The sequence below is a fragment of the Arvicola amphibius genome, chromosome 2 (genome assembly GCF_903992535.2).
Source record: "Arvicola amphibius chromosome 2, mArvAmp1.2, whole genome shotgun sequence".
Lineage (NCBI taxonomy): Eukaryota > Metazoa > Chordata > Mammalia > Rodentia > Cricetidae > Arvicola > Arvicola amphibius.
This window is the reverse complement of record NC_052048.2, coordinates 39,579,137-39,592,758: the sequence shown is the minus strand read 5'-3', so window position 1 is coordinate 39,592,758 and position 13,622 is coordinate 39,579,137. Positions and strand designations below refer to the sequence as shown.

The 13,622-nt window shown below is 44.4% G+C and overlaps 1 protein-coding gene across 8 annotated transcripts in view; it reads left to right on the top strand.

The window, feature by feature from the left end:
- Itpr1 (inositol 1,4,5-trisphosphate receptor type 1) overlaps nt 1–13,293 on the top strand; it is a 338,451-nt gene extending 325,158 nt beyond the window's left edge. For all 8 annotated transcript variants that reach the window (XM_038318103.2, XM_038318102.2, XM_038318101.2 and 5 more), the window contains 2 exons: nt 4,319–4,480; nt 11,939–13,293. In XM_038318103.2, the coding sequence (XP_038174031.1) occupies nt 4,319–4,480; nt 11,939–12,025 (249 nt within the window). In that variant the 3' untranslated portion in view covers nt 12,026–13,293. The remainder of the gene's footprint in view (nt 1–4,318; nt 4,481–11,938) is intronic.
- The last annotated feature ends 329 nt before the right edge of the window (nt 13,294–13,622 follow it).

The following is a 13,622-nucleotide window of genomic DNA, read 5'->3' as shown; positions in this document are numbered from 1 at the left end:
GGAAAAAGCGTGCATTTTGCATGTGCTCAAAGACCTTCACTGCAGTCACTGCTGGAGGTGGCAGGGGGTGGAGATTACATTGCTGCAGAAGGTTGGAATTTGCCACTGTAATCTCATTGTAATCTGTCATTGTTCGGTCATGTGTTACCGTTCCCTAAACCCAAAACTGTGTGCACACCCATTCGTGGATCTGCTGGAGTCTTCCGAACACCCCATTTACATGGACTCTTTGGAAATCTGGCTTCTCCTTGTCTAGAAGGTTTGCTAAGCAGATGAGCACAGGGGGATCTGAGAGCAAGACCTTAGATGAGCTCACTACCAGTCTAGCTTTGGAGCATCTGTTTGCACAGCAATCATAAGTTAATCACAGATGAGCCTGTGGCAACTCACTGGGCATGCCCACATCTGGCAGGGTGGAGTCTCTTCTCTCACATCTCCTTTCCTCTTCTCCCTTCATTTCCTCCTTCACACTTGGCCACTCTCTCTCCTCCTACTCCAGACCCTCCCTTTTGCCTCTGTACAGCTGCAGTCCAAGCTACCTTGCCTGTCTGCTCTCGTCTCCTTCTCCAGCACGCTGGGGATCCATTACACTGTGCCCTGTTGCATGCTCCCTTCAGAGCCTGATGCTGGCTTCCTTTAGGCCTTCTGTGCAGAGGATGCTTGCCAGCTGGTCACTAGGAGTGGGTTCTGTAGGCAGCCTTTTCTGTCCCGCCAGCTGCTCCCCAAATAACCATACAGAGACATTATGAATTGTAAATGCCCAGCTGATAGCTTAAGCTTGACTCCAGCCAGCTCTTACAACTTAAATTAACCCATTTCTATTAATCTATAGATTACTCGTTTACTTCATCTAAGAACTTCCCATGTTGCATCTTCCGCATCTAGCTTGTGACTCTCAGACTCCACCCTTCTTCCCAGCGTCTTCCCAGCGTCCTCCTATCCTGGCTCTCCCACTGCATCTCTTCCTGCCCAGCTATAGGCCAGTCAGCTCTTTATTAACCAATGAGAGCAATGCATATTTACAGTGTGCAAAGATTGTTCCACAGCGGGTTCTGTTCTCAGTGTTCCTCTCCACTGCTCATTTGACTTAGCACAGCCTGCTCTTTCTTGGCTAGACATCTACTCTCTTCATTTCTATTGCAGGAACCTGGTCATGGAAGCCCAGCTCCCTACTTAGGTATCCAAGACAAACATGTCTACTTTTAAAGAGGTTCCAGTATCCAGATACAGTGACCATGTCTGTGCGGCCACTGCATCATCATCAGTGCCAAGCTTATGAGATAAGGGCTCCCACAGTTCACATTGAATTTGTTAGACTTTTAGAATACTTGCAATGCTTATACATATTTGAGCTCAAATAACTATAAGATGCCCACCTATATACTCAGTCACAATGGTGTACAATTTGTAAATACAAGTTAATTCTCAAGATCTGACTTGAAAGTGGGTTTTAATCCCATCTCCTACACCCAAGTCAGAGCTTCAGTTGTTCACATCTGTGGTGGTGAGATCTGTAACCCCCGCCACATTCCAGCTGATGGTGTAGCCATGCATTCTTCTGAGCTTGACAGTGGCAGTAGGATTTGGGATCTTTGTTCTCCTTCTAGGGATCATTCTATAAAACTCTATAGCAGCGAGGCTGGTTGTCTGGGGCTTTTGATGGCTAAGATGGACTTCTGTCGGATCCCTCTGTAGTTTGGGGCTCATGACTTTGTCAGTCCAGGCTCAACATCCCTCTGTCCCTTCACAGAGTCTAGCTTGCACTGATGAGAGAGAGAGTTCATTGCCCACCAGCCCCATTCTGCTGTCTTCTGAAACATGAGGTTTGTTTCTCCCTCAGCACTGCAACCCTTGAATGGGAGCTGCTGCCCTGGTAGGGTCGTGGAGCTGTATGTCTGAATGACGGCCACAGATGTAGAGACCCTCAGCAGCGGCAGGTTCTCTCTGATTACTGGAAGAGAAATACTTGATTTTTAAGCTAGTAGCTTTGAAACAGCGTGTTTTCTGGGCTTGGTCTTTTACCTGTTACTCATTTGAGAAGTTGATTTGAATGAGTGTAGAGCAGCATGAATGTTGATCACATGGCACAGCAGGATAGATGCTGCCATTTTTCTCTTTCAGCAGAAAAGAAAAATTGTAAGCACTTCATATTTACTATTTAAGCTCCTGTGAGTAGAATCCATGAAGGATCACTTTATCCCCCCTACAAACATTGACTGCCTCCTGTGGTCTAGTCACTCCATGGAGGCAGCCCCAGCCCTCACCTTAGAGAGGACTGAGTTCCTGGATTCCCTGGAGCCTTAGGGTGTGACTGAGCTGGGGCTGTAGCGCAACTGGGAGAATGCTTGCCCAGAGCCACATAAGTGGACATGGTGGTACATGCCTGTTATACCAACTGTCAGGAGGATCATGAATTCAGGGTCACCTTAGCTACATTGTGAGTTTGAGCCTCCCCCACCCCTAAAATAAAAGAAGCTAGCATGCAGCTTGCCACCTTTGTTTATTTTGTACCTGGGCCTTGCATGGCTTTTCCTGCAAGGTTACCTTAGCTGAAGACAATCTAATGGTCACAACTAGACTGGGGTCTCACAGATTTTTATTTGAAGCATACTAATGCCCTCTATCATGCACGAAAGAGGTTGGCCAGCGCAAGTCCGAAGTCCAAACCCAGTGAGCCACCAGCCCTTGTAAATAATGTTTTATTGGCATATACCTTCATCTTTTCTTTTGCATAATGCCTATAGCTATCTGGGGAAGTGGGCAAGGGTAGTTATAGCAGAGACCGTATGCTTCACAAAGACAAAAATAATATCAGAAAAGACTGACTCCCCACAAAATGCTGAGAGCCTGTAGTAGCTCAAAGCGACAACAGGACATTGTTGTTACAGGGGTGTTTTGAAAGGTGTGTGCAATGTGTACTGATAAGATCAAAGTGGTCCAGGTGAGAATGACACTGGCTAGATCCGAAATGAGTCAGTTCCCCTGGCTCTTGCTGTTCATTCCTACCCCTCTGTTCAGAACCTGAGTATGAGGCACGCCGTTGAGGAGAAAGGCATCATGGGCAGAAAGAAGTGAGGTGAGAGGAGGAAAAGTCCCACTCTGCTAACCAGAGGTGAGAAAGGCCATTCACATGTACAAACTGTAACAGCAAAAGGATGGCGTTGGATGGGGCGAGTGGCCAAATGGCCCTGCCTTGTACAGTGGGCAGCATCTGTCACCCACTGCGAGCTGGAAAGGACACAGGGGTGTCTTCCATAAGCTCGCAAACTGGAAATGGACGGAGGAACCCATTCCTCACCTCAGCCCATTAACAGGCAAATTCATACATCTGTCCATTAAAATACCAGAACAGGTGGGAACTTAACATGTGTTTCGCTTTTAGAGCGATTGTAGATGGTTTTGTCTTTCTAGTGTAAATTCTCTTTGGATACAGCATGGTGTGAGGTCCCTAGAGCAGTCAAAGGCTCAGAGACACACAGAAACTAGGTGGTGGCTTCAAAGAGCATTTAAGTGAGAGGTGGGACTTCAGTTGGGCAAGAATGAAACCTTCTGGTATAGGCTATGCAGCAATGTGAATTGTTCAGTGCCCCTGAATGCATGTAACTTAGATTACTGAAGATTGTTATGCATGGTTTGCCCTAAACTGAAGCAAAGCTTGCCAGCCATATAATTTGCAGAACAGGAACGGTAGTGGCCAAGGCGGGAACCGTAGTGGCGGTGTCCATTGTTGCAGTTGAGACCTTAAATCGGAAGCCTACTTCCTGCTTATATTTAATTCTACATCAGCTTCTTCTCGTAGGAACTAAGAGTTCCGTTGTGTTCATTACAGCTTTTCTAGGCTAAGCAGTCGCCTTGGTCAGTAAAGTACTTGCTGCACAAGCATGAGGACTTGACAGAACCCACATAAAAGTCAGGTGATGGGGCATTTACCTGTAGTTCCTGAGGAGTGGAGATCCCTAGGACTTGCTGTCCAGGGCATCTAACCAAGCTGGTGAGCTCACATGCAAAGAGACACCATTCCTCAAAATAACAATCTGAGCATTTGTGAATTCAAGGATAGCCTGGTCTACAGAGTGACCTTCAGGCAAGTAAGTACTACATGAGACCTGGGGAAATAGGGGAGCAAACGGGGAAGCCTCGTGACCTCACCCTCTCGTGACTTCAGCCTCTGGCCTCTGTACTCAAATCGTTATTGTTGTACCCCAAGCAGAGACAGCTTCATGAGAGAGAAGTCCATGGGAAGGATGGCATGAAAAGATGGCTCTTCTCGTTTCTACCCTTAGAAGTAACTCTTGCTCTTTTCCTATGCGGATCGCAGGAAAGAAACCTTGATTGGTTCCCCAGGATGAGAGCCATGTCCCTGGTCAGCAGCGATTCTGAAGGAGAACAGAACGAGCTAAGGAACCTGCAGGAGAAACTGGAGTCCACCATGAAGCTGGTCACCAATCTTTCTGGCCAGCTGTCGGAACTAAAGGACCAGGTAAAGGCGAGAGACCCCACACCCAGTCCCCACACCTGCACACTTTCCGCTCACTGCCATACACCTTAGATCTGAGGAAGAGGCCGGCAGTGTTCAGTGTTCATGTGAAACTGTTGGAGCATTTCCCCTCACACCCGCCCAGTTCCTGCCTTTGCTGCCCTTGCCCTTGGCAGCTCTGTCGCTGGTCTGTGCCATTTGAATATGTAAACTACTTGAGCGAAGCCCTGACCAACAATGACAACACAGTACATAAAGCTGTGCCCTTTGGGACTTGACTCAGCGTCTTAGCCCTGGGACTTCTCAAGTGTTCACCCGGGGTTTTAAAACTCCACATCCCCAGAGAAGCTGCCAGTCTTAGGAAGCCTGTCCAGTTCTCTCAGACACAGAGCTCCCACCCTGCCCCTTGGAGCACAGAAGCTGACGAGAAATGGCAGACATAGATATACACCAAACCTAACATACTGTCTTCCACACCCACACCTCTGATGCCTTAGGAACACAACAGTCCTAGGGGATACAGTCATAGGTGCCTCTCAGGGTCAAGAACTTGAGCTGGGGATAGTGAGCAGTCTCACTGGGATAGCCACACACTAACAGGGAGAGCTGGGTGTCTTAAGTTTCTGAAGGCATCTTAACTGGCACTGTGGGCAAGGGGCTGTGCTGTCCACAGTGGCAAGTACCAGGCCAGCCCTGCCCTGTAGGTAAGTGGAAAGGTGTATCCACAGATGACTTATTATTGTATGTACTTCATAACCAGAGAAGAGCTGGCCTACAATAAATACTTCCTGGAGACAGTTTGGAAAGCAATTATTTTTTAGTAATTCTGCTTTCCATTATATTTCTTTTCTACCTGAATTTTGCTGATCTGTGCTCTAAGACAGCATTGGCCTCAAGTTCTTTTCTTTCAAATGCTCTAAAATACAGATGATATAAGACCAGTAAGAAAGGGGGGCCTCGCTGGGAGCTGTCTGCATCCCCGAGCTTGGCAACCACCCAAAATGAATAATAACCTACATCAGTAAACTAATGAACTTTTAATTGGAACACTTTGCTCTTTAACTGCCCACCCTGCTGTCAGCCATCTAACAGGTGTTTTACAGGACCTAGCTGACTCACGAGTACATCAATGGCTCTGTCTGCCTCTGTCCCTCCAGCCCCTGAGAGCCTGGTGCACTTCACGGCCCTAGCAAGCCTTTTCTTCTCCCACTTGGGAGAGCTGTAGCATCAAGAGGCCCAGTCAAATCATATGTTCTAAATTAGGTGCAAAAAAGCAAATCTTAGACGCTGATCCAAGACACTTAAATACAGGGGCTAATGTGACCCCCGTGCCGTTCTTCAGAGCTCTCCTGTCCTTCACGCCCAGAACGGCTACTGCTGAGACCACGTAGCTCCGCAGTGCACCTACCCCTGCATCTCATTTCCACGTGACTGTTTCTCACTGTCGTCCTTGGAAGTTCTGTGGGGGCATGCTCTCCTAATGTGAACAACTGGGTGTCTCCAGTTTGCCGGGGAGCTTCTTAAAATATGTCTGAAACAAAACTATTATGTTTTTGAGCATTCTGTGGTGGGGGAAAAAAAATCAAGTCAGCCCTTCCCTTCAGGCTCCGCTGAAAATCCCTGCCCATGCAGTGCTGAACCTGTCATTCTCCAGTTGTCATAGAGGGTGACTCACTCAGAGGCTGCTTCAAGCCCCACTTCACAAACCAGTGAGCCATGTCCACGTGTGAACTGGGCTGAGGAAACAGCAAGAATGGCAGGTGGAGGGGACACTGAGTAAAGCCTGGGTCATCTCACCAATCCCTGGTTTTCTTGATGAGGAGCACAGAAGGCTCTTAGGAAATTTATCCCACCGTGGATCACAGCGTGAGGGTGGGAAGCCCTAATCCTCCAGTGCTGGCCCTGCTCTTAGGTGCTGAGTAGTTTGTTTTGAGTTTGTTTGTTCTGTTTTGTATCCAGTTTTGCCTTTTGTGATTAACTTTTTAAATTGCCTTTCCCTTGATTTCCTTTCCTTTTTTTTTTTAAAGAACCTTAATATTTCATGGTAGTGAGGATGCCTTCACTGTCATGTGCACAGCTGAGCATAATAGAAACTCAGTTTTGTAAACTCAGGTCAGGCTAGAGCTAGTCCTATTGAGCTAACATTTGACTGAACATGGACGAAGACTCATGAACTCACTTTATACCTTGTCCGTTTTCAGCTGTTCAGTTCCCTGCCCTTCTTACATTATTTTTCAGTTTTCAAGTTGGCAGTTGGAAGCACTCTTTAGAAAGCCCTTCCCCTGTGAGTGATTCTGAAATTGAACCTTTTCTTTTTCTTGGAAAGTGTTACAAGCTACAAAGAAGCATGGAAATGCAATGGCACATTTAGAAGTTCTTTTACCAGGATTAAACTGTTCAAGTTTCAAGATGCTCGGAAATGCAGGGAGGGATAAAAACATAGACCATAGTTGCTTCGGGGTCAGGGAGGGATTGGACTGTTGCAATCAAAAGGAGGTAGAAATTGGTTCCTTAATCTAACTTCTAACAACCCTGTAATGAATCACCTCAGACCCAACATGAAGAGTCTGAATGTGATTAAATTTGATGTTAGGAGAATTTTAAACATGTTTTAAGCTGTTGTGTATAAGAACTCATAGTGGCGTATTACAGATTTGGTTCTGGTCATTGCAAGAATTCCTGCCCACAAAAGGCAACAAAATGGCTTAAAACCTAAAAGCCCCACAAATGATTCAAGAACAAGAAACTCTGTCATAGACATTTTTACTACAGCCATGAAAGACTGCCATTCACTGGAGAACCTACAAATTGCTTCATCCCTTAGGTATTTTGTAGAAAGCAGCAATGGAGCTGTAGTCATTTAAGTATGAGTGACTTTAGTTTTCGTCTTTACTGGGCTCGAGGTCTTTGGTGGTTATTTTTCTAAGCTACCAACTGGGAAGAAGTCCTTGAGAGGATATTGGTGAAAACATGATTAGCGGTGTCAGGTGTTCCGTCTGACTGGATTGCTATTCTAAGTGTTAATTATGTATCTCCTCTCCAAGTTTCCCCTCCCAAGAGATTCTGAATACTAAATGTGATTCTCTTACATCCTTATTCCAAGGAGGAAGACTAATGTAAGAACTTCATAATTTTTTTGCATGTTTCCTTCATAATGCAAAAGAGCAAATATTAAGCAAAAGGTTCATTTTCCTGAAAATGTGACTGGCTTCCTAGAGGACACTGACCCTTATCTGTCATGCTAGGAATGTAAGAAGTGCTTGAACATCTAAATTATATTAGCATGTTGCCTTTTTAATGAAAGAAAGCCAAGACATCTGCCTTCTAGAAACGTATGTTTAGCAAGAAAGAAAGAGAAGGCGTGAATGTAGTTCCATGGAACACGGAGGAGGCCGGCCCAGCAGTGGCTTAGAGTGAGAAAGGGTGTAGCTTCTGTACTCATCCAAGCAGGTGGTTTCTGGGCTGGCAGAGACTATAGTAGGGGCTTCCAGGAAAGGAAGAGGCATGCGCAAACGCATGACAGTGCATGGCATGCTCAAGGAATGGCAAAACATTCAGGTTAACCCAACTCCTCATTTCAACCAACACTCAGAAACCACACTTGCCACACACAACACTGGAGATCCAGGACACGGAAGCAGAAAGGACCTAGTGTCTGCCTTCTAGCACTAGCTGTCTCCCCTCCAAGACAACAGGCAGGTGAATGACACTTACACATGGTATGTTGCAGAGGCCTAAGCTGATACTGTGGGAAGGGAAAAGGGGTAATGAGTCTTTCCTCACAGTGAGCTTAGGGGAAAGATTGCCGTCAGTGTGTCAGAGCCTCCTCGGGGTTATTCATTCTTCATTCGGAGTTTGAGAAAGAGTTTGCCAGTAAGATAGGACTTAGAATATTAGTGGGACACCTCTAAGGGGCTGAGCAGTAATATAGAAGCAGTGTAATTGCATTCAGCAGACGCTGTGTTTGGAGGTTTCATTTTGGGGTTTTTTGTTGCTCTTGCTTTTGTTCTTGTTTTGTTTGAACGTCTGAGCATTTGGGGCTCATCATTTGAGCCTGACTGACTCTAGAGAACTATAGGAAGGAATTCTGGTTACTAGACCTCACTGGCTCTTTGGACTCTCAGTAACCAGGATGCTTCTCTGTGTGTAACTGGAGGCTTTTCAGAGAGTGTAAAGATCTGTTTTGAGCCAGACTAAGGTATCTTTGTACTGCCAGCGAGCCTCATCGCTATGCCAACTTTCAATCACTGCCTGATCATCCGTGCTGCATCTGGTGTTCTCATGCAAGGTCTCTTTGACGTTGCTTCCGTCTGGTTTATAAAGCGATTGACGAGAGCCAAAAGGCAACACAGAGATGGTCCAAGTAATTCCTGTATTTGTATAGTTGTGAGGCACTACATTGCTTCAGCTGTCCAGCCTCAGCTAAATGGAGACTCTGAGAATTTTTAATGTTCTACAGCTCGGACATTTTCCATGACTTGGGTACGTCAGGTATGAACCCGATGGAGACTTTTACCAGGAGTCAATTTTGCTTTGGCTGTCCAGTGCATACATTGTGTGAGATTAGGATAGATTTTGGTCATTATTTCTATTTCCTGACACAATCACGGTTACACATAGTGAGTGCTTACCTTATGGTAAGATAGACGTGTATGTGTAGGTATGTGTAAAAAGTTTGCATGGAGCTAATAAAGACAGAAACTATTTGAAAACAGGCAGGAATGGTAGGAAAGCTAAGTGGCCAACACTGTTGGTCTTGGTTCCTTTCAAATCAGATTTAGCCTTTAGCTGTTTTATGGCTTTGGGGGGTTTGTTTAGTTCTTGGTTTTGTTATGTTTTGTTTTTCCTTTAACCCGAAATAACAACACACAAACTGCATTCATTTAAACACTGCCTGGCCCATTAGTTCCAGCCTCTTACTCACATCTTGATTAACTCATATCTAATAATCTGTGTACAGTGTTTAAATGAATACAATTTGTGTGTTGTTATTTCGGGGCATAAGCTAGCCAGGCAGCTGGGAGCCGGGCGGGATGAAAAGCAGACCTGCCCGCAGCTCCTCACTACAGATATTTAGTTCTTCTAATGGCATTTTGTTAAATGGGCTTTCTCCTGTCTAAAAGGCCAAGGTTAATTCAGATCACACAGTCAAATGGTGTGCTTTCTATTCTTAGCCACAGAGAAACATCTCTAAGACCTGTCTTCATGTAAGAAAAAGGAAGCACTGGAGTATATGAAATGAACAAAATGTATATGCTCAGCTCTTCAGAAACAGACTAGCAACATCTTCAGCATCTAGGAACTCACTAGAAATGCATATTCCTAGGCCGCCACAGCAGACCTGATGTATCGCATTGTTTGTGGTCCCTTTTGTCTATATATTTATGTTTTTTGCTGTGTGGTTTTGGTGCTGAACCATTGCAAAACCATTTTATGGAAGCAATCAAAACCAGATACATATGTATTAGGACTTGAGATGATCAGGGTTTAAGAACTAGCCACTAGCCTCCAACACCATTGACCTTTCTGGTTTATGAGAGCAGGAATACGATGTGCCAGCCATCTTAAAATAAACCAAAAGAAATACGGACCAACAGGAAGGGAGCCGTCAATGGCTCTAAGTGAAGCCAAACACTCGCCAGCAGGCAGAACGCTTTATAAATTGTGAGTTTAAGACAAAGACTGAGTAACTGGCTTACTGAGCAGAGACGAGGCCTGTGGGGTAAACATTCTCTCTGGTACCCACAGCTACTGAAAGCATTGCAGAGAAGGTTGTGTGGGCCAGCTCTGAACTGTAAGGTGTCAGTAGCTTCACAAGGATGCTTTAGGGAGTGCCCTTTCATAGAGAGAGATCCTGCCAAGATTTCTAAATCCATTTAAATACTTGAAATTATCAAGATTACAAATGGATTCCCACACAAGATTGCCTATCCAGAGAGCAGTAGAGGTGAACGAGCCCGAGCTACCCTCTCTGAACTGTGAACCAATAAGATGAGCAGGTAGCTAGCATGCTCAGGAAACAATGGGTATTTCCCATGTGCCGTGTGCAACATCTCCTTCAGATGAACTTGGGAATGTAAACATGGGAGGCTGCCTAGAATATTTCCATTCAGTTCCTTACAGAAACTTTCACTTAACACTTCCACGTGGAAGTGTTCAGTCGTTGTTCATCTTTTTGTCTAGATTATAGTAAGGTATTTCCATAGGAGTCCAAAAAATAGTATCTTGGCTTAAACTGTTAAGTGCCCTGCTTTGAGAAAGCAAAATATCACCACTTTAAACTTGAACCAAAGTAACTGTACTAGGAATGTACCGGAAATCAGTAGAGGTGAAAACTGAAACCTAAGCATCCTGTATGTGACAGTGTACAAAGACATCTGCATATGCCTTAGCCTTCTACCCACCAGATGGGAATTACCTTCATTACACAGACTAATGAGCAGATTGGCAGGAGATAAAGAACATTTTAGATTGAGGTAAATGGCTATCTGATTCCAAAGTTTATAATTTTTTTGCTGTTCTACCCTAAGCCTTACGCTGTTTGCACATAACTTAATCTAACATGCATTCGTAGAGCCTTTTATCTTAGTAAACTTGTGAGCCTCAAGTTCAGAAGTGGTCCCTACAATGCTAAGAAGATTCTCTCAAGCAGAGAACTGAGTCCTAAAATACCCAGGAGAGAGCTAGAGGCCCAGAGGGAGAGCTCAGCCTCACAACCAGAAGATAACCAACCTCACTTTGGGCCGGGAGTGCAGTTTTCATGGGAACCCACACTGAGAAATGGTCTCTCCTGATGAGATCCGAAATCGAGTGCCTGTCCACAGCACGGGGTGGGGGGTGGGGGGCAGAGCACTGTTTAGTTAGCATTAGTTAGCCTGCATCCTGGGGATGTCAGGATCTCTCACCTTTCCTGAGGCAAGGAACCCAAGACCCCCTGAAGAATGTAGGTACGAAGTGTCAGACCCAGGGATTCTAAAAACACAGCTTTTCTGTATAGTGACGTGTCAGAATCAAAGCAAGCTACCATTTTCCAATGAGTCTCTCCATCACTTGGAAATGGTTTTCGGAAATAATCTCAAAGCCAGTGCTTCTTCTCCCTTTGTTTCTCTGTGAAACAAGTAGCAAGCAGTACTTGTGACAAATGTCACCCTGCATGATGGGCCACAGAATTCCCCACTCTGCGGAAAGATGCCCTTTTTGAAGCTCTCTCTCTCTCTCTCTCTCTCTCTCTCTCTCTCTCTCTCTCTCTCTCTCTCTCTCTCTCTCTCTCTCTCTCTCTCTCTCTCTCTCTCTGTGTGTGTGTGTGTGTGTGTGTGTATGTGTGTGTGTGTGTGTGTACACTATTTGTAGAAAGTGGGTTTCAGTATAACCCGTAACCACAGAGGTAAATCTATGGTTCGGTGTGTGACCTGACGTACAGGAAGTGTCTGAGTGTAATGATGAAACTTTTTAACTTTCCAGATGACAGAACAGAGGAAGCAGAAACAAAGAATCGGCCTTCTAGGACATCCTCCTCACATGAATGTCAACCCGCAGCAGCCAGCCTAAGCAAACGAGACAGAGGGACTAGACTCACCCTTTTTAAATTATTATTGGCGTGGGTATGGCTCATTAGTTCTCCTGCGCCCACTAAGGTTCCATGTGTGCTTAGTACATTTGTAAATACTCCGTTTTGTATTGTATGTATATGATTGCAACTCTCAGAGGTTTGGACTTATGTATTGTAATTAGCTCTGTTGGCATGGTGACCTGTCACTAGTGCCAAAAAATATTAAAAAATGCCTTTTTTGGAAGGACTACAGAAAGAACCTGATTTGCACTTGAACCAGATTATAGATTTAAAAGTATATGACATGTATTTTGTATTTAAAACTAGAATAGCCAGTATTTATGTTTTTTATAAAGCTGTGCAATACAAATTATGCAATCACCATAACTTTGTAACTCCTGAGTGTCTTACAAGGAGTGCGTGTCTTTGAAGCTGATATGTTAATACTTATGTAATAAATGGTTAAATATCAAATGATGCTGCTGCCCAAATTATATTAATAGCGAGTTTCTTGCCCCTGGGCAATTTTGTACCTTTTAATTATCCTATGGTTATACTGTTTCTCACTGCTACTGGCATTGGTACGCCTGTCTCCTAGTGATAACTCCAGGTCTGTGAACCTATTCAAACAGCATTCATTTTAAGAAAAACAACTTTAGTTTCAAAGATACTTTTAAGCTTCAAAATTAATCATTTAAGGTATTTCTTTAAGAGAAGCCCTGTTAGAGGCTAACACTTTAGCTTGCAAGGAAATCGATGAATTTTTTTTAAAGGGAACGTTTTACATGACGTTTGGGATAACAGCATATTGCTGGCCATTAAGTGTCATCTCCCTGGTGAATGGAATGTCACAGTATAGTCAAATGAGTTAGCTGATGGCTTCTAGATTTTCATATGAACCAACACAATACACTAGTAAGAGGTTATTATGAATATATATATATATATATGTGTGTGTGTGTCCTTGTAAGACAAAGTAGGAGCTGTCCCTTAGGATGCATAGCTGCCCCTTAGCGGGCAGAGAGGAACACTGACGATGCTGTTCTGAAAGAGCCACGTTTGGGTTTTATTTCTTTGTCACATAATTTCTTTTCTGGGTAGGTGCAAAGTTTAAAAGGGACAGTTTTCCACTGTTGCCTCGTTTTGTACCTGGGTCTTGTTTTACTAGACCATCACTGCACAAAAGTTTAAAAACTGCAGAGTTCTGAAGCAAGTCAAGTTTGTAAATGCATACATAATTATATTTAATAAACAATGTAGAATACTACACGGCAACTGGCTGGTGACTTTTATTTGGCATTTCCTTGTGACTTAGGAGCGATTCCAGAGTTGGACTTTTCTTCCTTTTAGGACAGAGTTAAACTACAACTGGTTTGGTTACCAGATTAATTCCGGAAATGCTGACCTGATTTTAGAAAATAAACAATAGTTTATATTCTATGGGAAACCAGTAGAACAAATATCAGAGGGTACTTCATACAGAGCTTACTCTTCTAGGTGACTGAGTGCCACCAGGCTGTCACAGGCACCCGGCATGCTGTAACAAGATCCGGGGTGCTCTGTTTGGTGTGGGGATCTTTAACTTGGCATCTACCA